This window comes from Suncus etruscus, chromosome 1, assembly GCF_024139225.1.
Source record: "Suncus etruscus isolate mSunEtr1 chromosome 1, mSunEtr1.pri.cur, whole genome shotgun sequence".
NCBI classification, from domain to species: Eukaryota; Metazoa; Chordata; class Mammalia; order Eulipotyphla; family Soricidae; genus Suncus; species Suncus etruscus.
In genome coordinates this window covers 114,486,880-114,512,310 of record NC_064848.1, presented here as the reverse complement: position 1 = coordinate 114,512,310, position 25,431 = coordinate 114,486,880, and the positions used below count along the sequence as shown (strand labels likewise).

The window sequence follows — 25,431 nt, the reverse complement described above, 5'->3', positions numbered from 1 at the left end:
GACATAAAAAGATATCAAAGCACAGGAGAATAAGGGAGAAAAAGGACAAAAACATCCAAAATAATAAAATAGGGGCCCAAGAGATAGCACAGCAGTTGGGTATTTGCCTTGCATGCAGCCAACCCAGGACGGATCTGGTTTGATTCCTGGCATCCTATATGATCCCCTGAGCTTGCCAGAAGCAATTTCTTTTTTTTTTTTTTTTTTGGTTTTTGGGCCACACCCAGTAATGCTCAGGGGTTACTCCTGGCTATGTGCTCAGAAGTTGCTCCTGGCTTGGGGGACCATATGGGACACCGGGGGATCGAACCGCGGTCCGTCCAAGGCTAGCGCAGGCAAGGCAGGCACCTTACCTTTAGCGCCACCGCCCAGCCCCCATAGAAGCAATTTCTGAGCACAGAGCCAGGAGTAATCCCTGAGCATTGTGGTGTGACCCAAAAACCAGTCAATTAATAAATAAACTGCAAAATCATAATAATAAAATAGCAGTAACGATAGGGGGCTGGAGAGATAGCATGGAGGTAGGGTGTTTGCTTGCATGCAGAAGGGGATGGTGGTTCGAATTCCGGCATCCCATATGTTCTCCCAAGCCTTCCAGGAGCGATTTCTGAGTGTAGAGCCAGGAGTAACCCTTGAGTGCTGCTGGGTATGACCCAAAAAAACAAAAAGAATTACATTTCAGTAATTACTTTAATAATCGTATAATTTACCAAATAAAGGAATAGAGCAACTAAATCTATTTTTTAATTCAACTTTTTTTTGTTTGTTTATTTTTTTTATTTTATTTTATTTAAACACCTTGATTACATACATGATTGTGTTTGGGTTTCACTCATGTAAAGAACACCACCCATCACCAGAGCAACATTCCCATCACCAATGTCCCAAGTCTCCCTCCTCCCCACCCGACCCCCGCCTGTACTCTAAACAGGCTCTCCATTTCCCTCATACATTCTCATTTAATTCAACTTTTTTAAAATTTACAGGAAACTTATCGTAGTTTCAAAGACAAATCAGGCACAAATGAAAGGTTGGAAGACAGTCCTACAAGCAAAAGGTAGCTTTAAAAAGATAGATCTAGTCCTACTTAGATCACATAAAATGGATCTGTGGTTTAAAAAGATATGCAAGATAAGAACTGAGATAGCACAGCTATAGGGCATTTGCCTTCTCTTGGGTTTCAGAATGATAATGATAATGCCTGGCAGGTCCAGTCCCTGAGTTCCATCCTTAACATCCACCCACCTATCCACCCACCTCCAAGTGCCTCCTAGGACCCTGATGTCCCCAGTACCAACTGTCAGCTCCTCTAACCTGTATGGTTTACTTACTCTCTGCTTGAGAGTGTCACCTATTGGGAGACAGGGGGAAGGAAACCTCTCAAGTTAGTGAAAATGTTTGGAAGTGGAATTAAGCAATCAGAAGCCAGGAATGTAACTCAAAAGTAGAGCACTTACCTTATACATGTGAGGTCCTGGGTTATATCCTCAGCACAAAACAAAATATCCAGTTTGTTGTTGTAATGATTTAAACGAGTGAGAACATCAAGGCATTCCTCATTGTTAATTTCTATTTTAATTCCTACATGCATAGAAACTCTTCCAAGTCTGCTGAGTTACAGGCTGTGATTCAGTTTCTATATCAGCTCATCTTCACCTTTGTGTCTCACATATTCTCCTACTTTGGGTCCTCTTTAAGGAGCAAATGTTTAGAAAATCCAGTGTAGAGAGGAAATCTGGAGCTTCAGCTCTGGCTTATGGTTCCTGGATGCTTCCCCTGGACAGAGTCATCCTTCTCTCTGAAATGCTCCCTCCTCAACACTCTGGGGCCCAGAGCCAGGAGTGCTCACTGAGCACTTACCTGCTGGCTCTTTGGAGGTCAGTCCTTGATTGCTGCAATCCAAAGTCTGTCATTAGGTGTGACTCCATGAGTCAGGGCCCCTAGGAAGAGTCTCCCTGGGGCCATGGGCAGGCTTCCTGGTAATTTATGAAAATTAAGACACACTTTTAATAGAGACACACTTTTAAATAGTAACTGGGAAAGAGTCTCTCTTCTTAACGGGTATCCATTTATAGGACTCAGCTGTTGAAGCTCAAGGGTAGCATTAGGCTTAAGTTTAATCTTCTGTATACCGTAATTTACAGCACTGAGTAAAGCATTGTACGTACAACGATTTCAGTCATTTGCCATGATAAATAGCTATTGCTCTTGGCGGAACAGAAATGCTATCCCCACTTTCCATTTATGAATATTGAATGCTCTTGGGCAGGCTTTCACTGTAAGTTTTTAAAGGGGAAATCCCCACTGATCACAGATCCTAGTTGACCCATAATGTGCTCCCTCCTCTGAGCTCCAGTCAGCTTCTGATCCCTCAGGCAGTTCTGCAGCATGCATGAGTTGCTGGTGAATTTTGCACAGAAAGCTTCAGCAATACCAAGTGGAATGAAGGCTGTGGTATTGCACCAAATGCTTATTAGGTAGATTTAGCTGGTGGCAGGAAGCCACAGAGATCAGGGAAATAGTTGGGAGGCAGTCATCAAATGCAAGGAAAATAGAAGGAGCCTAATTCTGTTTAATTCCCATTAGTGAAAAGGTGATGTCATTGGGGGAAATTGAAACTAATGGGGGCCAAAGGGAGAGGGGAAACCCAGGCTATAAAACTCTGAGGGTGCACTCTTTGGAACTTTAGGACCAGACTTTCTTTTGTCTTTTACATGTTATTCCCTGCTCTTTGGAAGAAGGTAGAAATGAAAACCCAAATTAGAGCTCAGGAACCTGCTTTTCTCTGGGGAATTTTGAGGTCTGAGTCAGCTGGTCACTTTGATTTGAGTTTCAGAATTGTTTCTTCTCATCCCAACTCTTTCCTATTGATGAACTTCCTGGGCAACAGGATTCAAATATTTAGCCTGTGTTCTTTAATTTGTCTGACTTTTAGGGGATTTTTGGGGGGGGTCACACCCAGCACCACTCAGGGGTTATTCCCGGCTCTACTTCTCTCAGAAATAGCACCTAGCAGGCTTGGGGGACCATATGAGATGCTGGGAATTGAACCGGGGTCCATCCTGAGTTGGACATGTGCAAGGCAAATGTCCTACTGCTGTGCTATAGCTCCGGCTGTATCTTGCATTTCTGAGGACCCCATTTTGCCAAGCTTGGTGCTCGGTGATGGGATGAGGACCCAGACATGCAACTGAGTGGAGATGATTAACACAGGAATTTGGGCTTCTGAATGCCACTGTCTGCAGTGTCTTGTCAGTGCCTTTGAATACAGAGATAAGAGGTTTCTATAGCCTTGAAAGGGTGATGGTGTCTTCAGAAATCCAGTATGTTTCTCCCTCACCTTTTTGCTTATAGAATGCCCTATCTCATAGCTGGCTCATTTTGCTTTTCTCTCTCTCTCTTTCTCTCTCTCTGTCTCTCTCTGTCTCTCTATCTCTGTCTCTCTCTGTCTCTCTGTCTCTGTCTCTCTCTCTCTCTGTCTCTGTCTCTCTTTTTGGTTTTTGGGTCACATCTGGCAGTGCTCAGTTGTTACTCCTGGCTGTTCACTCAGAAATCACTCCTGACAGGCTTGGGGGACCATATGGGATGCCGGGAGTTGAACTTGGATCCATCCGGGGTCATCCATGTGCAAGGCAAATGCCCTACCACTATGCTATCACTTTAGCCTCTCATTTTGCTTTATCTTAACAACTTGAAAGATGCTTGTTGCCCAGATTTGGAAGTTCAGTTGCTTTCCTAAGGTCACACAATCAATGTAACAGAGCAAGAACTCAGCCTCATGTATGTGCCAGCATATTCTCTATAAGCAGAGACCTAGGAGGAAGTGCACAGTGAAGGGAAAGAGTCTGTCCACTGGGGAAGGCAAATTTACACATATGGAATGTCTTTGCTTTGCGGTTTCTCATTCCATACCCACATGAACACAGCCCCTGCTCTCCCCATCTCCTTCCCATGGGGCCTGTGTTCTCTGTGATAACTATTTGAAAAGCAACCTAATGGTTTTCATCATAAAGGAATATTGTCTAGTCTGCCTAGATTTTATTCTCTACCCTTTTATTTCCTGGGCAGAAGATTCCATCAGGACAATAGTGACGGTCATTTCAGCAGATGCTGAAACCAGTTGGTTGTGTTCTGCGTGAGAATCCATCTGCTCAGGGTTCTGATCAGTGACGAGGAGTGATGAGAGACTGTGCAGACTAAAAACTCCAAACTCCAAGATGTAGATGTGTTTGTTGCATGCATGTAAACCTACTAATGAGAATGGGTTTTGGCAGGAAGCAAAGCAGGGATGGTGCTGCCACAGAAGCTTAGAGTAGCTTGTTAGTATTCCGAGAGCTTGCTTATAGACAAGACACAAGGCAACTGGATCTTGATAACATCTCTCATTTCTGGACCTTAGATAAGTTTATCAAACAGGAAGGAGAGAGGAAGCAATCGAGAATTGGAATTGTCCGTAACTGGCTAGAGAAGTCTGGCAGTTTCTGACTCTCTTGCAACCTGACTGTGATCACTCGCCTCTCTTTGCCCATCTGTAGAATGAACACAGAGTGTATATTCCATAGTTATACTAAAAATGACCCAATTAGAGCTGGGAATGTGGCTCAGCAGTAGAGTATTGTAATGTTTGTGAGGCCCTTGGGTTCCATCCCTAGCATCAAAAAAAAAAAAAATGAAAGAGAAAAAGAGATAGAGAAATTTGAAAATGCCCTGGCATGTGATTTGTGCTATAAATATGCCTTTCTGCCACATGGCAAACAGGAATTTTTTTCAGCAAAAATGTATAATGAGGTTAGGCAGGGACTGTCAGTCTCTGGCAGCGGGAGAGGCAGTGTGTGGGGAAAGGGCTGGGTGCTGTCGAAGCAGAACAGAGAGGCCATGTATGGAGCAGTCTGGGCATCAGGGTGGAATGCCCAAAACAAACAAACAAAATAAGCTTTGGGATGTCTGGCCTGAATTGGGAAACAACGGGAATTACAGATGAGCCGGTGGCTTGTCACATGGCACACTCTGGCTCTAGTCCTGGGCACTCACTAAATTCCAAAGGGTCGGGCTGCGGAAGGAGATGGCCTGAGGAACATAGGTGACCACTGAGGGCTGAGAGGGTGGGGCAGGGTGCTGGAACAAAGGAGGGTTATTTTAGAATAGGAACATAGGCCAAGCTGTCAGTGATGAAGGCCACACTGCCATCAGCAGGGCCTAGTAGTTCATCTCTCTATGCCTCAGTTTCTCCTTTTGCAAAATAGAGTGCTGCTTAAAAGAGTGGCTCCTGGGGTGGGGGCAGAGAGATAGCACAGCAGCGTTTGCCTTGCAAGCAGCGGATCCAGGATCAAAGGTGGTTGGTTCGAATCCCAGCATCCCGTGTGGTCTCCTATGCCTGCCAGGAGCTATTTCTGAGCAGATAGCCACTGGGTGTGGCCCAAAAACCAAAAGCATTTTTAAAAATTTAAAAAAGAGTGGCTCCTATCATGAAAATAAGCATGGGAGGCCCTTTTGCCTCACCTGTTCCAACATACTGCAAAGGACACTGGTGTGGGAAAGCACCCCCAGGAAAGAAGTGTGGGGCTATGAATTGCAGCATCTTTCCCAGAGGGAGGAAAGAAGGTTAGGAAAGTCATACTCCAATAGCCCCTGACCTTGCAGGACCACTGGCTATATCCACCAAAGCAGATTCCAGTGCCCCGTGGCCTTGACATTTCTATCTGCTTATCTCAGATGAGTGGGTGTCTCCTGAGTCATTTCTGGATACTGGGCTAGAATCCTTCAGATCCTTTCCCTTGAGTTTTGTCTGCCTTAACAGGGTAAGTCTCTCTCCTGTGGAAGTCACATCCCAGGCCTGCAGCCCTCTGCACTTCTGTCTGTGGGCCTGGGTTGTTCTCAGCACCACACCCTCAAAGAACTGGACATGAGGCCTGCAAGTGCCTTTCAATTGCCAGCAAGAGGACACTATATCCCTATCCTTCAGGCACTGTTTGCCGAAATGTGGCCTTCTGATGGATGAAGGCCACATCCTAGCAGGAGACCGGCTCCCACTGGGCATACACCCAGCCTGAACAGCTCCTTTAAAACCGAAGCAATTTGTCTGCTTTTGATTCTCTTCCAGCACCATCCCTGTCACAGGTAGATAAATGAGGCTGCATATGGGGGTGCAAACGTAGGAGCGTCTAATCCCAGCGGTTTCCCATGGTGCTGCCACTCCGCAGGGCTAGAGAGCCCTGATGTGTGCTTGTGAGGGGGGAGTTGGTAGGAGGAGTAGGCTCCAGGCTGTGGGATTGCAACCATAAGCGATTTTTTTTCATCCCATGATCCGTTTATATGTGTGACAAGCCTTTGCAGACTCACCCAGCACCCCGCGTGTCATGAACAGGTGTGTTTCTCATTTCAGAATCCTGAAATGAATCATACATTTGTGAGCGAGCTCAACAGCATGTGTCTATCGTTCCACAGAATGTGACCCATCAAATCAGCATCTCTACAGACACCAGGAACACACCCCTGAGCTAGAAATGGGGGGGAGGGGGTTGAACTTTATCTTCAAATATCCTGGGTCTGGTGACCGCATGGGGCAGGCAGATGCACTGTAGTTCACTTAGAATTGTGTGCTCTGTTCAAAGCCTGAAAGATCCCAGTGTCATGTTCTGTTCCGCTCTGCACACTTCAGACCTTCGTGGTTGCATAGACCCTACATCTCCGGATTAGTAGAGAGAAGGACGCAGTAGTTATGAGGTGTCTCGTTATCTCTTGTTTGCCGAACACGGGCGCCCCTTGACACCCCTGAAAGTGAAATCTGAACCCATGTGCAGATGGACTCATTAGCCAGTGCAGGTCTTGTGCCAGTGCCAGGCTGAATATGGAGCCAAATGGCTGTGACTTCACACTCAGCACTGTTCTGCCTCCCACACACCCACAGCTGAGGAATTTACTGGCTGATCAGTCAGGAAGATGAGGCTTGCCTGAAGCAAGTCCAGTTTATCCCCGGCCAAGGAACTCTTTTATGCCTGTGTTAAAGTGTTGTGTGGGGGCATCCTTGACGCGAGGAGCCCCTTCTCAATGCTACATCTGTCACCAAGCAGATTCTAAACAGAACCAGACTTCTGGTGACCAGGGAAGTTTATTGCTACTTCTTAGTAATCCATGGTACTTTGCCTTGAATGGACTTAGCTGTTAGGACTTTCATAGTCATTTAGTAAAGAAGGTGGAAAGCCCTCTTGGAGATGATGAAACCAAATGATTTGTTCATTAAGTCACAGACTCAGGGAGCCTGAGGAATTATACAGGAGTTAAGGTACTTACCCTGAGGTCGCTTATGTGAACCACCGCCTTTCAATCTCACACATATGCCTCTCAGCATCACTTTAGGTCACTTCTGAGCACACTTCTGAGCACAGGGCGTGGAGTAGACCTGAACACTGCTCTTAACTCCTCCCCCAAATAAATTGATAACATTTTAAAACTTAAAATTTAAAACACATAATTGAAAATTTACAATAATTCAGCATTAAATTAATGGGAGTTTAATAATATATGATCTCTTTTTTTAAAAGGTTTATTTTTTTGTTTGGTTAGGGTCACACATGGCTGTGCTTATCAGGTGTTACTCCTGGCTCAGCACTCAGGGATCACTCCTGGTGGGACTCAGGGGGCCATAGAAGTTCTGGGGATTAAACCTGGTCTGTCACATGTAAAGCATCCTTCCCTCTGCACTGTCTCACTCCAGCCCCTTGCTCTCTGGTTGGTTTGTTGTTGTTGTTGTTGTTGTTGTTGTTATTTCACCTTAAAAGGCTGAGCCAGCTATTCATGATATATTAAACACATATTTTCTTAACTTTAGAAAACGTATTACTTCGAGAGTATGATCATTCCTGGAAAAAAATAAATTGGCATGTCTGCTATCCATTGAAAAGAATTACATGTAAAGAATGATTTGCATTCTTTGGATCCGTTTCTTCAAATTCTTGTTCTCTATTCAAGCTTAGTAAAGAGCAAGGGCAGGGAGGCCTGTGAACTCCATGAGAAAGGAATTCCTTATAATTCCTCTCCATTGCCCTAGAGTATCTGGCAAATAGTAGGCACTCAGTCAATGTCAGATGAAGGAAGAAAGGAATGAATCATTTAAGTGTTTAATCTTTTAAGTTAGTGACAGTCAACCTTTAGCCATGCATCAGAATTGTTTGTGGGAGACTGTTAAAACACAGATGGCTGAAACCCCCAGTCCTTGAGTTTTTGATTGAGTGGGTCTGGGCTATGCCCGGGAATTTGCATATCCAACCAGACCCTAGATGCTGCTTAAGCTGTCGGCCTAGAGGCTATCCTTTAAGAACCACTGCTTGGGGGTGCCCTCACTGCTTTCTAAGCTTTTCTTAGCCTTCCAAGAGATTGACATCTCAAAGCACCTGACATTGCCCTGAGAACTGAGGTGTCTGTTCAGTGAAAATAACTAGGGTTTTATTGGTGAGAAGAACAGCCTCATTTTTTTTCCTATGGAAATAATTGTGTTCCTGTATAATTAGAAGATACCTGAGACTATACGGCCAACTTCTCCCAGATCTGGGTCTGAGCTGGCAGGACACGGCCCACATAGTGGAGTGGCTCAGTAAACCAGGGGAAGACAGTCCACTTGCATCTCTCTGGTTTTACAATCTGTTTTCTGTCAGATGATCTGACTGTACTGTAAAGTTCAAAGATGAGATATTTTGTGGGAATTGCAGATGAACAAAAATGGTACAAGAGATAGGTATCTTATACCAAAGGGAATGCATTATTTGCATTATTTTTTTATCCAGCTGTCAGTGGGATTGAAGACTCCTGTCTCAGGTTGAGATGTAGAGGGAATCCTATAACTTAAGGAAGAGTACTCTGCAAAACTCATTCTCTCAGTATGGAGATAGTGCAACAGAGAAGACAAATCTTGCATCATTAATCTCACATGTCTTAAATGGTAACTTTGCCAGGGCAGAAAGGTGGTATAGAGATTAAAGTACTTGCCTTTCAGGTGGCCCCTCTTTGATCCCCAACACCACATATGGCCCCACAAGCACTGCCAGGAGCAGGGGTGGCGAATACGCGGATCTCGAGCAGCATGCGGCTCCCAGCCAAAATGAATGCGGCTCTTTGCCTCTTATCATTATTTTGTATACTGTGGCACTTTGCCAAGTTTGGATTTTGTTCTGCTGCTTCTGAGGAGGGACCTCTGAGGAGAGATCTCCGAGCGCGGAGTCCCGCCCCCAGGCTGCGTCATCCCGTCTTCCATCCCTCGGAAACAACGGCACAGGCCAGTGAGGGGGGGTGGGGGAACCCGTGTTGCACATGCTGGGTCACATCTTGCCTTTAGTTCTGAGTGTGGAGTACGCAGCACACCCTCACTATCACTGCAGGATTTTGATCCTTACTCAAAATGGCAAAATGCAATATGTGTTTAATTATTATTAAATTATTATTATTTTATATTATTATATTATAGATTATTGTTCAAATTAGATGCTTTTGTGTGAGTGTTTGTCTGTTTTGGTAGGTTAGGTCACTGCATGGTGTGGCTCTCTGACTCTCACAGTTTAAAATTTTGGCTCTTTGTGTCGAACTTGTTCGCCACCCCTGACCAGGAGTGGTTCCTGAGCACAGAGATAGGAATAAACCCCCAGTACAGCTGCATGTGCCCCCACCACTACTAAATTGTTCTCCCAAATTCAGTGTTTCTTTAGTTGGTAAGTAAGAAGCCTGCATTTTACACCCAGGCCTGGGGCAGCCATAACTCTGGAATCATGGCAGTTTTGGCTAATTGGACTGAGGATAGATGGCTGAAAAGGGGGAAAAACTCTCTCTGGACTCTGAGCTCACTTCCCTGCATGGGCTCTGCAGGGCTTGTCTCTTTCCAGCCAAAGCTGAGCTTGCTTAGCAAAGACAGAAGCCATGTCTGAGTCCCAAGGCTCAGGTTTGATTCTAAGAAGGTCTGGCTGCTTAGACATACCCCCTTTTCTGAGATGAGGAAAAGCCTATAAAAGAGCATTGTGTGTCTCCTTTACTAGCCAGCTACTGGATCCCAGGAGAGAAAGAACAGGGATGAAATTTGAGATACTGGCCCAAGAAAAAGGGAGCTTCTGGGCTGTGTTTCTCAGGAAAGGGAAGCCAAAGAGTAAGGAACTTTACTAATTTTTTGTTAAAGTGATTCTACTCACGGGCAGAGAGATAGTACAGCTGACCCTCGTTTAGTCTCTGGCACCACATATGGTCCCCTGAGCGCTGCCACATTGCCCAAAATAATTTTGTTGTTGTTTGGCGGTGCTCACCGCTTATTTCTGGCTCTATGCTCAGGAATCACTCCTGGTGGGGTTAGAAGAACCATATGTGGCCATCTGCATGCAAGGCAGACTTGCATAGTAGTCTCATAAATTTTTTAAATAAGAAAAATTTGTCTGTAAAGCTAGACCCCGTGGGCTTATATTACCAAGTACTTCAGTGGCCTCAGCAACTCTCTGTGGTCACAATTCCTTGGTCCCACAGAGACCTGGGGCAAGGGTGTGGGGAGAGCAGTTTGATCTGACAACTTCAACTCTGTAAATGGATTTCCACTCAGCAGGTTCCTTCTGAGGTTGCAGAACCACTGGTCACATTGCTCTGTGTCTGTTCTTATCACCCCTCTCATCCCCAGGGAATATGCTAATCAAACTTGCTGATGATTTTACACTGAGCAGGAGATAGCTAATAACTTGGATGACAAGTATTAGAATACAATGTGATGTGGATAAATTGGGTCCATGTATTAAGGGCTATAAAATGAGATTCCATCAAGGCATGAATAATGGTGCCTGTGGAAAGGATTAATCAAATACCCCATTAAAAGTATAGGAATTCTGGTCAGACAGCACCTGTTTAATTATACACTCCCTCCATTCCACCCCCCTACTAGGAGAAATATGGACTAGAGTTTAGAGAAAATAATAGAAAATTTGGGACGTACATTTTAATAGAACGAGATCATGAAGACAGATTTAAGCAACCAGTGTTTCATTTAGAAAAAAAAGGGGGAAAATGGCATGAGTAATCATTTACAAACGTAATTTCCAAAGGAGCCCTGTTGATACCATTCAGCAAATGCCAACAAAGCATTTACTTTCCAAAGGGAGAAAGAAGACAACAAGGGAAGCGAAGGCATCTCCAGGAATGGACCAGAGAACAGCCAAGCCCTAGAGAGGCATCAGGTGTGAGACTGGACAGTTGTGAAAGCTCTCGGAGGAGGACTGGCGTTGTTGCCGAAGGCCACCTGAAGGAGACTCCCGCAGAACCCGCAAATGTGGACACGCTTCCATGCACTACAAATTCGTGAGCACACTCTGGTGACAGGGTTTACGGAGAAAGCTGGGCTTGAGCAGAACAGGGGGCACCTGTAGGATTCTCCTCTCCATTTCCACCACCACTACCCTCCTGGCCCAAGCTACCATCACTTCTCACCTGGACAACTACAAAAGCCTTCTAGCTGCTTCCACATTTGCTCCGCTCCAACCCCATGAAACCAAATCAGACCATTCTCTTGATTGGTGGCTTCCCAGCCAAGTAGAAGTAAAAATCATTCCCAGGGCTGCAAAATCTCATGTGGTCTGGACCACAACCTGTGCCAGGCACCCTTTCACTACCTACATGTTAGTCAGCTGATCTTTGAAAGTATAGCCCAGAGGCTTCCTGCCCAGGCCCTGGCATATACACACTTAATCACCTCTGTGTACAGTTGTCATTTCCAGAAGCTAACTCTGACCCACCCTTCAGAATACAGCTTTATAATTACTTCCTCCTGGAAGACTCCTTATTTCCACAGCAAGGTCAGCTTTCCCTCAGACCTTGAAAACAAATATTTATTGTGTGAATGTAGGATACATGTTGGTCTCCCCAAGTAGCAACCAGGTTCTATGAAGGCAGAGACCATCTTTGTATCCCTTAGAATCTAACCAAGTCACAGTGAACATGTGTTGAATGGATCATAACACTTAGTTGGAACAATGAGACTAGTCAAGAAATTATACTTGACCAGTATATAGCAAGATGCCATTATGAATTCTACTATAAGGAATACTTGGATTAATGTTTAGATTCTGCCACCTGCTGGTTATGCTGTTGTAAATAAATCAGAGTCTGTTTTCTCATCTATAAAATGGGGTACCAATAGTAACCTCACATGGTTGTGCTAAATTAATAAAAATTAACGAAACACAATATATATCCTTGATAAAAGTTTATATATACTATATATATGTACATACCAGACATAAATACATTGTCACTATTCCTAGTACACTGAGCTGCTAAAATACTGATGATGGATACATGGAAGGAAGAATGAGTGAGAGATGGACAGTAGGTGGATGCATAAGTGGATGGATAGATGGATGGATGGATGGAGGCTGGGTGGGTAAATAGAAGAAAGTATGAATGGATGGGTGGGTAGGTTGGAGGATGAATGGATAGATGGCTAGGCAGATGAACAGAGTAACCACTAAGGAGTTTTATGAGAGCCAGGAAGGGAAACTAACATAGGGAGAACATGCTGGCAACCCAAAGAGAAAAGAAATTTCAAAAGTCAGGAGGCTTTTGGATTGCCCATAATATCAGAGAACAGAGTACAGTGGAAGAATGAGGGTGGAGGAACCCCAGCTTTTATCTTGAGCAGGAGGGAACTTCAGGAAGATCCTTCTCAGCCTTCTCGTGTCATCTGTGCTTTCAGTGTCATGCCTTAATTGTATCTTAATCACTTTACTGATTTTTATCTTTTGGGGAGGAAATCAAATTGATTTGCACATACAGCAAAATTGGAGCGATTACTCCAGCTGCTGCCAGCAGGTGCTGACAAGTTAAGAAGTGAACATCACAGGAGAAGAAAATACACTGAGCATTTGTTTCAATAAAGCCTCAAAAAATCTTAGTTATTTAATAAATTGCTATAGATAATTGGGTTTCCATTTCAAGAGCAGTTTCCTTTTACTCCTTGTGTTCTGGTAAAAATCGGCCTCTGTGAGTAAGCAGGAAGCTGGGGGACTAGGAGAGAGCTGTGATATGGGGATTGCAGTTTCTGAGTTCGTATTTGTCCCTTTCGTCAAGCCGTGCCTCCTACCATCACCATGCACACAGGGCACAGAGGATTTTCCTTCTAATGCGCATGTGTGAATGTTTATGTCTATTGCACAAACTCACACACAGAGTTTTTTGTTCTTCCTGAGCCAGTCTGGGTCTAGGTCCTGAAAGCGAACCGCCCAAGCTAAATATAAATCTACATATTTATTTACCCTCTCAGGATTGACATGTGATGGGTAAGAAAGACATAAGAAATAGAGACAAGGGCCCGGAGAGATAGCACAGCGGCGTTTGCCTTGCAAGCAGCCGATCCAGGACCAAAGGTGGTTGGTTCAAATCCCGGTGTCCCATATGGTCGCCTGTGCCTGCCAGGAGCTATTTCTGAGCAGACAGCCAGGAGTAACCCCTGAGCACTGCCGGGTGTGGCCCAAAAACCAAAAAAAAAAAAAAAAAAAAAAAAAGAAATAGAGACAACTCCATTTCAACTTTCATCATGGGGCCAATTAGATAGGACAAGAGTTAAGGTGCTTGTCTTGCAGGCAGCTGACCTCAATTCCATCCCTGGCATCACATATGATCCCCCTAGTACCACTAGGTACAACCCAAAAACAAAACAAAAAAATCAGAATTATTTCAGTTAATTTTTTTTTTTTTTTTTTTTTTTTTTTGGTTTTTGGGTCACACCCAGCAATGTTCAGGGGTTATTCCTGGTTCTATGCTCAGAAATCACTCCTGGCAGGCTCAGGGGACTTTATGGGATGCCAGGATTCAAACCACCATCCTTCTGCATGCAAGGTAAATGCCCTACCTTCATACTATCTCTCTGGCCCTTATTTCAGTTAATATTAATCTTCACCTTAAAGGTGAAGATTAAAGTCAGTTCACTTGACTGAACTGAATTAGGATTTTGGTGAAAAATAAACATTAAAAATGACTTGGGCGGGGGTGGGGGCACAGAAAGGATGCTCCAGTTATTTTATTTTAAGGTTGTAGTAGTGGTTGGTTTTACCATGGAGAAGAAGTGGAATTCCTAAAGACTAAAATAGAGATTTTGAAGACCCCATCCTTATAGCCCTTTCAGCACTTATGGCCCAATAGTGCATTGCTGGTCCAGAGATAGATTAACATACTTCCCCCTCTTCCCACATCTCTCAGACTTGGGGCTTCCTTTCACACCTGACTCTAGGTATTCAGTGTCCTCAGCAGGTAGGTGGCTACCCATGAGTCAAAGCTCAGCTTGTCAGCTGAGACCTTAGCCTTCCACCTCCCCAGAAGTGGGTAGGCTCCAAACTTTTCATCAGTGATCTCAGCCAAGGAAATAATCCAAGCCAACACAGCTTCCTGCTGTCCTTGGGGAGACCCTCCTTGAGAACCTCTGAATTAATGTGGGAGGTAGAAAACCTCTCCTAGGATTGCATGGCAGGGACAGCAGACCTAGAACTTAGAGCCCCCAAATTACCCCCCATCGCAACACCAAGTGTCAGACCTCAAGCTCATGGTTTTATTAATGTCCAGAAATGCTAAAACAAAATGTTTTTCCTTAGACAAAAAGTATAATGGCCCTGAGCAAGGTGCCCATAGGATAACACAACCTTATCTATTCCCTGCCTCCTGTGCCTTCTTGTGTGTAAAAAATTCTTGTTTGGGGGAGTGGTGTGAAGAAAGAAGGCCAGAATGCAGGTAATCTTCTGAGATGTAAACTGATCCAGTGTTTCTCAACTTTCCCACCATTGTGGCCTTCATCCAACCCTGTGTCCCCCATCCCTGCACATTCTACCAATTGGACCCCTAGTCTTAAGCCATGACTCCCTGTCTTTATGAGTTTTACTGGTGGCCTCTTGGAATTTCCTGCAGGCCTAAGAGGACCATATGACACATCCCCTTCCTGTTGTGAAAATTGAAAGCCATGATAACTTCACCCCCTCCTGTGATCTGTTCTGTCTTCAGACATCCCTATTGGCCCCTGCTCAGACTATCCTTTGAGAATCCCATACAGTGGAAAGGTCGAGGGGCTGGAGTTCAACATTTTTTTTTTTTTTTGGTTTTTGGGCCACACCCGGCGGTGCTCAGGGGTTACTCCTGGCTGTCTGCTCAGAAATAGCTCCTGGCAGGCACGGGGGACCATATGGGACACTGGGATTTGAACCAACCACCTTTGGTCCTGGATCGGCTGCTTGCAAGGCAAATGCCGCTGTGCTATCTCTCCAGGCCCTCAACATCTTTTTTAAAATTAACCCGACTGTGCTCAGGACTTATTCCTGGGACTTACATAGCACTCACCGTGCTGATTACACTCTTAGCAGTGTTCGGGGGACCATATGTGGTTCCAGGGACTGAACTCTGTTCAGCCACATGCCTTAACCCCTGTGCTATATCTCTCCAGTTCCTGGAGCTGGAAATCTTAAGAGAAGCCCATGAAGAAATTTGAAGAAGATTGTGCATAGGGACAATAAAGGGATAGATGGAACTGTACAGGTAAGCAGGTCAGGTGCTTGCCTTGCATGCAGTTCCAGGTATAAGCCCTGAGCACCACCAGGAATAGCCTAAAAACAGAAAAAGAAAGAGGGACTAATTGCAAAATTCCTAATGATCCTGACATGGACTCCAGAGAAGAAGCCTGATTGACCAGAGAGTCTGGAACTAGACTTGAGCTTTCATAATCACAAGCTCTTAAAGTATAGTCAGGAGAGCATCTCCAAAGAAGTGTCATCTTTCAGGTCAAAAACTAAGAAAGAAAAGGGGGCCGGAGAAATAGCACGGCGGTAGGGCATTTGCCTTGCGCGCAGCCAACCCAGGATGGATGGTAGTTTGAATTCCGGTATTCCATATGGTTCTCTGTGCCTTCCAGGAGCGATTTCTGAGCACAGAGCCAGGAGTAATCCCTGAGCAATGCTGGGTGTGATCCAAAAACAAACAAAATCAAAAGCAGTAGAATGGTAGTCACTGTTTTGGTAAAAGTAAATAAAGGTTCATTTTATTTATTTATTTTTTTTTTTTTTGGTTTTTTGAGCCACACCTGCTTGATGCTCAGGAGTTACTCCTGGCTAAGCACTCAGAAATTGCCCCTGGCTTGGGGGGACCATATGGGATGCCAGGGGATCGAACTGCGGTCCTTCCTTGACTAGCACTTGCAAGGCAGGCACCTTACCTTATCGCCACCTCGCCGGCCCTGGTTCATTTTATTTTTAAAATATTTGTGTACACGTGCGCGCACCCCCCCACACACACACACACACACTGTCATCCTTGGAAATGCCCTAGAGCATTGTGAAAACCTGGGCTAGAAATCACTTACCATTTCCACTATCAGAGCAAGAATCTAGTCTTACAAGATGATTTTTTTTTTCAAACTCCTGAAATTAGGAAAGAACTCTGTCTGTCCATCAAATTTGCAGTAAGTCCTTTCCCCTTTGCCCCCACCCCATTTTTTCCTTCCAGCCCCTTCCTACCCATTCCACAGTGAATGAGGAAGAGGACAGTGTCATGATTCTTCCATAAACAGGAGAAGCAAAAGAAGGAGCCAGAGTAGAAAACCAGCCTGTGATCCAGAAGAATCTTGGATGAGTTTCTCAGGCTTCTCCCCTGGTTCCTCACCCCTACACTTCACCCTTGGTGAAGGCTTAACAGAAGTAGCACAAAAGTGCCTTGACTTTTGAATCTTCTTATTGTGTCCATTTGGTTTGAAGCTTTCTTTTCCTCCACAAGTCAAAACATACACATTTCATTTTAAGTATTAAAAACCTCCCGGCTCTGAGGATAACCCTTCTCATTTCTTTTCTTCCTTCTGTGGGTCCCAAAGCCCTGGAGCATATAAATTTGGGTTGTGGGCTTATTGCGGGCGTCTGGAGGTCATTGGTAAGTGGGCACTCTCTTTATTAAGTCAATATTTGACAAAGCCTTTAGAAATACTAATAATCACGTGTATGAGATCGCCTGCTGAGATTATAGAAAGGAAAAAAAATTAAAGCTTACTTTTCTTGCTCCAAACCATAAGTAACTGGCCATATCTAATCTTCCTTTCATTTATAATTTATATTTATTGCATTTGGTGGGCCTGGTTAGTGGTTTAGATTCCTTAAGTTTTTGCTCCATTCAGGCTCCTTTATACTCTCTTATTTGATAAAAATAAATAAAATAAAAAGGAATGGCATACAACTCTGGACCCTGGAGCATAGCAAGATGCCAACTCCCATCCCAATTGGGCTTCCTACTACAGCAAACTCTATTGGGAGCCATTAAAGAGGAGCATTCCCTGCTCACTTCCTATTTCAGTTGTTTTCCATCAATCACTTTTTCTAGAGAGCTCTGCCATCACAATGTCTCTCCCTGATTAGTAGCCTCTGCTGTGAGAGGCTTCCCTGGCCCACTCCTTCCCACACCCTCTCAGAAAGAACAAGACTTGAACACAGGCTGAATTTTTAAATATGTAGATTTTGCATTAGAATTGTATTTATCCTATATCATGGTAAAATGCAGACTTAAAAACTTAAGATGGGGGCCAGAGAGATAGCATATTGTCTTGCACGCTGCTGACCCAGGATGTACTGGGTTCAGTTCTGGGCATCCCATATGGTCCCCCAAGCCTGCCAGGATTTTGGAGCGCAGATCCAGGAGTAACCCCTCAGCACCATTGCCAGGTGTGCCCCCCCCCAAAAAAAAAAAACTTCAGATGAATATAGGAAAAAGAGTTATTGGGAGGAGTGTTGCTTATGCTCATGGCTTACTACTGAGATCATTTATAGTACCAGGATGAAACTGGGGTCATCTACATACCAGGCTAGTGTCTTAACCCCCACAGTATCTCTCCAGCCCTGGAAGTGACATGTCATAATTAAAATGTCTTATTCATGGGGCCGGAGAGATGGCATGGAGGTAAGGCGTTTGCCTTGCATGTAGAAGGACCATGGTTCGAGTCCTGGCATCCCATATGGTCCCCTGATCTTGCCAGGAGCGATTTCTGAGTGTAGAGCCAGAAGTTACCCCTGAATGTTGCTGGTTGTGACCCCCCCCCAAAAAAAATGTCTTATTCTTTTCAGTAAGAGGAAAACTGAAACTTTACAGGGAATGTAGTAGCCCAGTTTTTTATTAGCTCAATCAGAATTAAGGAAGAAGATGAACCATAAAAAAAGAAAAAGAGGGGTCAGAGAGAGAGCATGGAGGTAGGGTATTTGCCTTGCATGCAGAAGAACAGTGGTTGGAATCTCGGCATCCCATATGGCCCCCTGAGCCTGCCAGGAGCGATTTCTGAGGGTAGAGCCAGGAGTAACCCCTGAGTGCTGCAGGGTGTGACCCAAAAACAAAACAAAATAAAAAAAAAAAAAGAAAAGAAAAGAAAAAGGTGAACCATAAAAAAAGAAAAACAGTGGGAAGAAGTGGGTGCAAGGAGCCTATGGTTGGAGGTTTTCTGGTTTCTCTGTCTGCCCTACTTTCACTCCTGTCATGAATTATTTAGTAGATGGGCTTCTAGGAATAAATAAGTACTTACAAACCCACCTGCATACAAGCAAAAATCCTGATAATTACATGTTGTTCCCTATCTCACCTTTCCTTTATGCTAATGCCCTTGGTGAGGGCATTTATTTTACATATTGCAGACCCAGGTTTGAACCCTGACACTACACCCGAAACACTATCATGAGTGATCTCTAAGCACATCCAGGTGTGGCCCAAAAAAATCCAGATAAAATAGGGGACACACCCAGCAATGGGAGGGTATGCAGTGCCAGGAATCAAACTCAGCACCTCACACTTGGTAGGCATGTGCTCTCCCCCTTCAGTCATCTCTCCAGTAAGTCATCTTGGGAGACCACAGTGGTTTGCTTAAGGGAAGTAATGTCTGGTGTGGAATTTTAGAGTATATTTTAGAGGCCTGTAACATGATTCACTCAGCTGGAGCATCATTCCTTTAACTCCAGCTTTGGCCCGGTTTAGTGCAGTCACCACCACCTTATGGTTTTGGTCCAATAGAATCATAAAGGACTTAAGGAGCAGGGCTGCAAAAGAGAAGTGGGGGTACAGTAAGAGAAGACCCCAAAGGCATGTGGTAGGAGTGGAACTTCTACTCTTATCATACCTTCCTTCAATGTGCTGGTATTTATTTTTTAGCTTCCTTTTAGAATATCACTTTAACATACACCATCTACCTCTGTCCCCAGGGCTTCATGCTTGAGTCTGAGTTCAAACCCGTTTGGGTAGGAAGGGTTTGATTCAGTCTCCTAAGGGCAGAGACTTGGACTGGTGCTTGTAGATGCTCATTAAACTCTTGTCGAGAAATATGAGAAAGAGATGAGGGAGTGGGGCTGCCAGCCAGGCAAAGAGCTCAGAGAAGCTCTTCTGGCCAAGCAGAGAGAAAATATGCCACTGTGGACTGGCATATTCCCGAGAATGTCACGTCTCTGCTCTGTAGCCCAGCACAGCTGCTGCTTCAGGTGCCACTTCTGCTCTGCTTGTGCCTTCCTATCCTGAATAAGAGCATCACTCAGCACCAGTACTGGAGAGCTCACAGCTACCATCAGGATCTACTCACCTGCATGGCTCTGTAGGGATCAGAGATGCTGAGCAGTCCCCCCTCGGACACTGTTCCACTCTTCACTGTCTCCATGACACATGCACTTTGTAGCCAATCACAGGCTTGGAACAGAGGCCAGGAGATACACTGAAAGAGACCACACTTGGGTGCTTTTATTACGGTGTTCTGTTCATTGTCTTATTCATATTATTGCTGTGGGTCTCTGCTGTGCTCTGTCCAGGATCCCCAGGAACCAGACCCTTCCCATCTTCTAAAGGAGGATGGTGAGACTGGGAAGATCCAAATGAGTCAAGGGTCAGTTCTAACTAGAACCTGGCACTTGGGGTCCCCACATCTCTCTCTCAACTGTGCTGCCCCAGGCACTGCTCCAGATTCAAATACAGGGAGATCAAGAGTCAGTTTTGCCTCAGAAGCTCAAAGTCTGACTTGGGCTCATAAGGCTCCCTTGCCCACGAAGTATCACTCATGACCCTTCTGTAGTTCAATCAGTTCCTTCCCGGGCTTTGCTTTACAGAGATGCTGGCAAAGAGGTTTTGTTAGTTTCTTGGAAAGTCCTCTTTGTACAGACTGACTTGCAGAGCAGAGCAGCAGGGGTTCAGTGGTTTTCAAATATCTGCTGTTGTGGGAAGGAGAAGTGAGAGGGCTTAGAAATAATTGGTGCCCAAAGGAAATTCCAAAAGCCTTATTTAATCGGGGCATCTATCGCTCACACATCAGCCTCTGCAGAAATCACCACAACCCCTCTGGCCGCCAGTTACACAAGATTCTAACAGTGTTTTTTCTTTCTACACAACAGAGAAGTTTTGTACATAGAATCTTAATCTTTACAAAAGGAAATCATGGGGCCAGAGATATAGCACAGAGGGTAAGACATTCGCCTTGTATGCGGTTGACCCAAGTTCGATCTACAGCAACCCATAGGTCCCCAGAGTCTGCTAGGAGTAATTTCTGAGCTACAAACCAGGAGTAATTCTCTGAGAGGCTTCGGGTATGGCCTAAAACCAAAGGAAGGGAGAGAAATCACTATGTTGTGGAATCAAAAAGCGAAGATCTAAATGGTTCATCTTATAGTTTCTCTGCTCCCTTCCTGTGGGGATGGAACAGTTATTGCCTCTGCTTGCACACAGGTGGTGGCTGTTGTACACAGAGGCTTCCTTCCCCGCTACTTATTTCACAATGCTCCTTTTCTTTCATACTCTATGACTCCAAGCTGAAAGGTAAGGGATGGGAGGGTTGAGCCATATCTCAGTCATTACTCAAGAATTGCTCCTGGCATTGCTCAGGAGACCAGGGATCAAACAGAATATTTTCATGCGAAGCATGTGCACTGGCCTATGGAACTCCCAGCCCGTGGAAACTTGGTACTTTTATTTGACTTTCCCAAGGCCCTGGGGCTAGTTAAATAGGAACTTGGAATTTGATAAGGCTCTTACCGCTCAAACTCAGTCCCAGTTTCTCTCCAGTAGTGCCCCTCGCCCCTTGTCTTTCAAACATCCTTGAGAATGACCCACCCATGGCTGCTCTGTGATCTGTGAGCCGCATGGCTCTGGCTCTCACCAGCTCTTGTTCTTACAGCAGAGTAAGTGTTCACTGACCACTCTATGCTGTTAGAATCAGTTCATTAGTCTGTGCCTGGGAGAACATGATGCTTTATTTAGATGCTTCCTAGAGAAAACATCCAATATGAATCTGATGGGGGTCTCAAACTCGCAGCCTGTGGGCTGTTTGCGGCCCTCCGTACAACATTTTGTGGCCCTGCTTTAGAGGAATCTTTTTTTGTTTTGTTTTGTTTTAGTTTTTGGGTCACACCCCCCCAATGTTCAAGGCTTACTACTGACTTTGCACTCAAGGATCACCCCGACTTTGCCTCCTGTGGCCCCCAGGAAAATTGAGTTTGAGACCCCTGGTAGGATAAGCCAGGCCCAGCCCACAGGGCCTAACCCAATTAACACAGCAGGAGACCCTGAAAAAACTTACGTGTTGAGGGCTGCAGATAGATTGGGGCAGGTTCCCAAAGAGAGGACAGAAAGATACAGCAATGTGGGATAATAAGGAAGTCATTTTAGAAGCTTTTTTTTTTTTTCAAGGCTGTATATGGGCTGGAGAGATAGTACAGAGAGTTAGTTGCATAAGGCCAACTGGGTTTGATCCCTGGCATTTCTTTTTTTTTTTTTCTTTTTTTCTTTTTTTCTTTTTTTGGTATTTTGGGCCACACCCGTTTGATGCTCAGGGGTTACTCCTAGCTATGCACTCAGAAATCACCCTTGGCTTGGGGGGAACCATATGGGACGCCGGGGGATTGAACTGCGGTCCATTCCTTGGCTAGGGCTTGCAAGGCAGACACCTTACCTCTAGTGCCACCTCACCGGCCCCAATCCCTGGTATTTCATGGACCTCTGAGCAGTGCCAGGAGTTATCCCTGAGTGCAGAGGTAGGAATAAGCCTTGATCACAGTTGGGTGTGGACCAGAAACCAAATAATACTTTGTTTTGTTGTATTTTGTTTTGTTTGTTTTGGTGCACTTAGCTGTGTGGTGCTCAGGTGTTACTCCTGATTCTGCACTCAGAAATTACTCCTGTCAGGTTCAGTGGACCATATGGGATGCCCAAGATTGAATTCAGGTTGGCTTCATGCAAGGGAAATGCCCTACCCGCTGTGCTATTGTTCTGGCCCTGTGAAATAGTATTAATAATAACTAGAGTTTTAGGCCAGAGAGATAGTATAGTAGGTAATGGACATTTGCATATGTGGCTGACCTAGTCTTGATTCTGGAATCACATATGGTCCCCTGAACACTGCCAGAGTGATCCTTGAGCATAAAGCTGGGTGTGGCAAAAAATTAATAATGCAAATAAATAAATCTTTTTATATGATCTAGAGGTAGAAAGAAAATGTATCCTGCCTTCTTGCAGCTTGGTTTGGGGAATAACGCTAGCCTGAGGCTCACGTCATTTGTCAGTTGACACCCACTGCTTTCAGCCTCAACTGCACATTAATTAAGGTCACTGGGACGCTTTCTCGTGAAACCAGGAATATGAATATATACATCCTGTGTCCATTCTTTTTAAATTCCACCCATGATTCCAGTGTTTAGTCAAGTTTGAGAACTGGTGATCAGATGGATGGTGTTATCCTTGTCAGGGGTCATTCAGCCTGGGCTGAACTACACTTCCCAGAATTTCTTATGGCTTCTGAGTGGTAAAGACCACAGAGAGATTCTGGAGATGATCAAGAGGGCCAGGGGAAGCAATGATCATTTTATACCAATCACAGTTGTCGTGTGCTGGCTCAGCTTATAGCAGAAGGCCACAGCCATATTTCCTGGTGCTTTAGTCCTCCCAGGATCCTTCTGCCATTTTCCAACCCTGGACAAGTAAAATGTGTTTGGTGCCATGGTGAAGGCTGCCAGGTCTCACGTGTGTTTCCCCCTTGTCCTCATGGACTTCATGTGAAGGCTTGCGATTCCCAAGTCATTCTCTGCCCATATGACTTCCTTTGCTTCCCAGAGACCTGTCTTGTGGTCACACTACTATAGCAGACACAAACCCCAGCCTCTTCAAGCTTGCCTGTGATTATTGGAAAGGTCTAATACTTAGACCAGAGAAATTATACAGTAGGTAAGATGCTTGCCTTGCATACAGACAACCATGGTTTGATCCCCAGTCTCCCAGAGTTCCCCTATCTCACCAGCAGTACAGAATACAGTACAGCAGTGCCTGAGTACAGAGCTAGGTATCATCCCTGAGCACAACCAGGTATGACTGAAAAACAAAACAGGCCCAATACCTCCAACACATGCGTGCATTCATCAACGCCCACAGCATTCTCTGCTTCCATCCTTATCCTACAGCTGCACCAAGGCCTGCTTGATAGGTGATTTTCGGTCTTTCCCCCTGAGGAGTGCCTGGCTTTACAGAGAGGTACATGGGCTGCCAGTTCCCAATTCCACCTGTTCCCACCCCCTGCTATCTGAGGAGGAATATATCTGGTGCATTTAAGATGTGTGCATTTGGTGTCATCTAAGAAACCCCTTAAGAGAATCTTTCAGGGCCGGAGCGATAGCACAGTGGTAGGGCATTTGCCTTGTATGCAGCTGACCTGGGACGGATCCAGGTTTGATCCTTGGCATCCCATATGCTCCCCCGAGCCTGCCAGGAGCGATTTCTGAGCGCAGAGCCAGGAGTAATCACTGAGCACCTCCAGGTTTGCCCCCTCCTCCCAAAAAAAAAAAAAAAAGAAAAGAAAAAGAAAGAGTTCTCCAGGTGCAAATTCCTGGTCATCTCTTCATATCTATGCATCAAAGTTTTCACAAATTAAAGCCAGTAAAAGGAAGGTGTCCTCCCCCATCTTGTATATGATCTTAAGGTAGAAGGAAAGAGAATATCCTCCTGCATCCTGGTTTGGGGAATAACACTAGCCTGAGGCTTATGTCATTTGTCAGTTGACACCCACAGCTTTCAGCCTCAACTGCACATTAATTTTTTTTTGACTGCACATTAATTAAGGTCACCATCATCACTACCAAAAAAGAAAAAGACACTTCCATTAGCCCTTATTCCAGGGACTGGTTAAAGCTGAGGAGTCCTAGAGTGGTGATTTCTTTGCAGGCTTCAGTGAAGAGGAGCAGAAGAATATCCAGTAGCTGGGGAGTGGCCACAATTCCTCTAGGGCCCTAACAATGGACTCTGTGTGGCCATCAGCACACAGAGCAGGGAAGCGGAGGGTTACTGGTGGACGAAGGCAGGCAGTGTAGGAGATCACAGCAGGCTCGACCATTGAAAGCTTTGACTGCCGAACAGAAAAGGGAACTGCCACATTCAAAGAGAGAGCTTTATTTTGAGAAGCTGAAGGGGAGCCCTTGTAGAATTTTGAGAAGCAGGATGGATAAAATAGCATGGTTTTTTTTAAAGTGCCATTATAAATATAAAATTATCTTCTCCATCATATTTCACGGCTCACAAAATAGGTTGTTTGAAACACAGACTGGTAATAACAGAAGAGGTTTGAGCTCTGAAAATGAGGCCCCAGCCTTCCTTTATTGTCCAGGCTTTTCAGCCCCAACTTCTTTCTCTGGCACCTGCAGTCTAATCTGGCTGTGGCTGAATGTTTAAACAGAGATTGAGGACTGGGGAGAGAGAACAGGGGGTCAGGCACTTGCCTTGTGCATAACCCTCCTCAATTTGAATACTAGCAGATGGTCTCCCAAGCAGCATCACTATGCATCCTGGGTATGGCCTAAGGAACAAAAAATAAATATAACTAAATAAATGACGTCCCAAGAGATAACATAGAGGTTAAGGCATTTGCCAAGGTTATGGCAATGTGAACCATTGCAGCACTGTGTATGGTTCCCCCAACAATGCCAGATATAGGACTGGCCCCAAGCACAGAGCCAAGAATGGCCCCTGAGCATTGCTGGGTGAGGGGCTTCAAAATAAAATAACAGGAAGGAAAATGTTGATTTCTCAACCATCTCACCTAGAGGTTCCTGGGAGGGCACAGCTGCTGCTGTTCATTTTGTTTGTTTGTTTTTGACAGTGATGCTCAGGAGTTACTCCTGGTTATGCACTCAGAAATCGCTCCTGGCTTGGGGGACCATATGGGACACCGGGGTGGGGGAGGTCTAACCGAGGTCCGTCCTGGGTCAGCCACATGCAAGGCAAATGCACTACCACTGTGCTACCGCTCTAGCCCCTGCTGCTGTTATTTTAGTGTGTTATGGGGAGAGACTTAGCAGGCTCATTCACTTTTTTAAAAGAGTCCAAAGCAGGTCCAACAAGTGGGTAGGATAGTGAACATGGCCAACTTGCAGATGGTCAACTCAGGTTATATTCTCTGAACTACAAGCA

At 45.0% G+C, this 25,431-nt stretch overlaps 1 protein-coding gene across 2 annotated transcripts in view; it reads left to right on the top strand.

Moving 5' to 3' along the window:
- ATXN7L1 (ataxin 7 like 1) overlaps positions 1 to 25,431 on the top strand; it is a 280,604-nt gene that overhangs the window by 124,296 nt on the left and 130,877 nt on the right. The window contains exon 4 of one of the 2 annotated variants that reach the window (XM_049783169.1): positions 11,114 to 12,188. The exons of the other annotated variant lie outside the window; for it this stretch is intronic. Coding sequence (XP_049639126.1) covers positions 11,114 to 11,198 — 85 coding nt within the window. The 3' untranslated portion in view covers positions 11,199 to 12,188. Of the gene's footprint in view, positions 1 to 11,113; positions 12,189 to 25,431 lie in introns of those variants that run through there. 2 annotated transcript variants of the gene reach the window in all.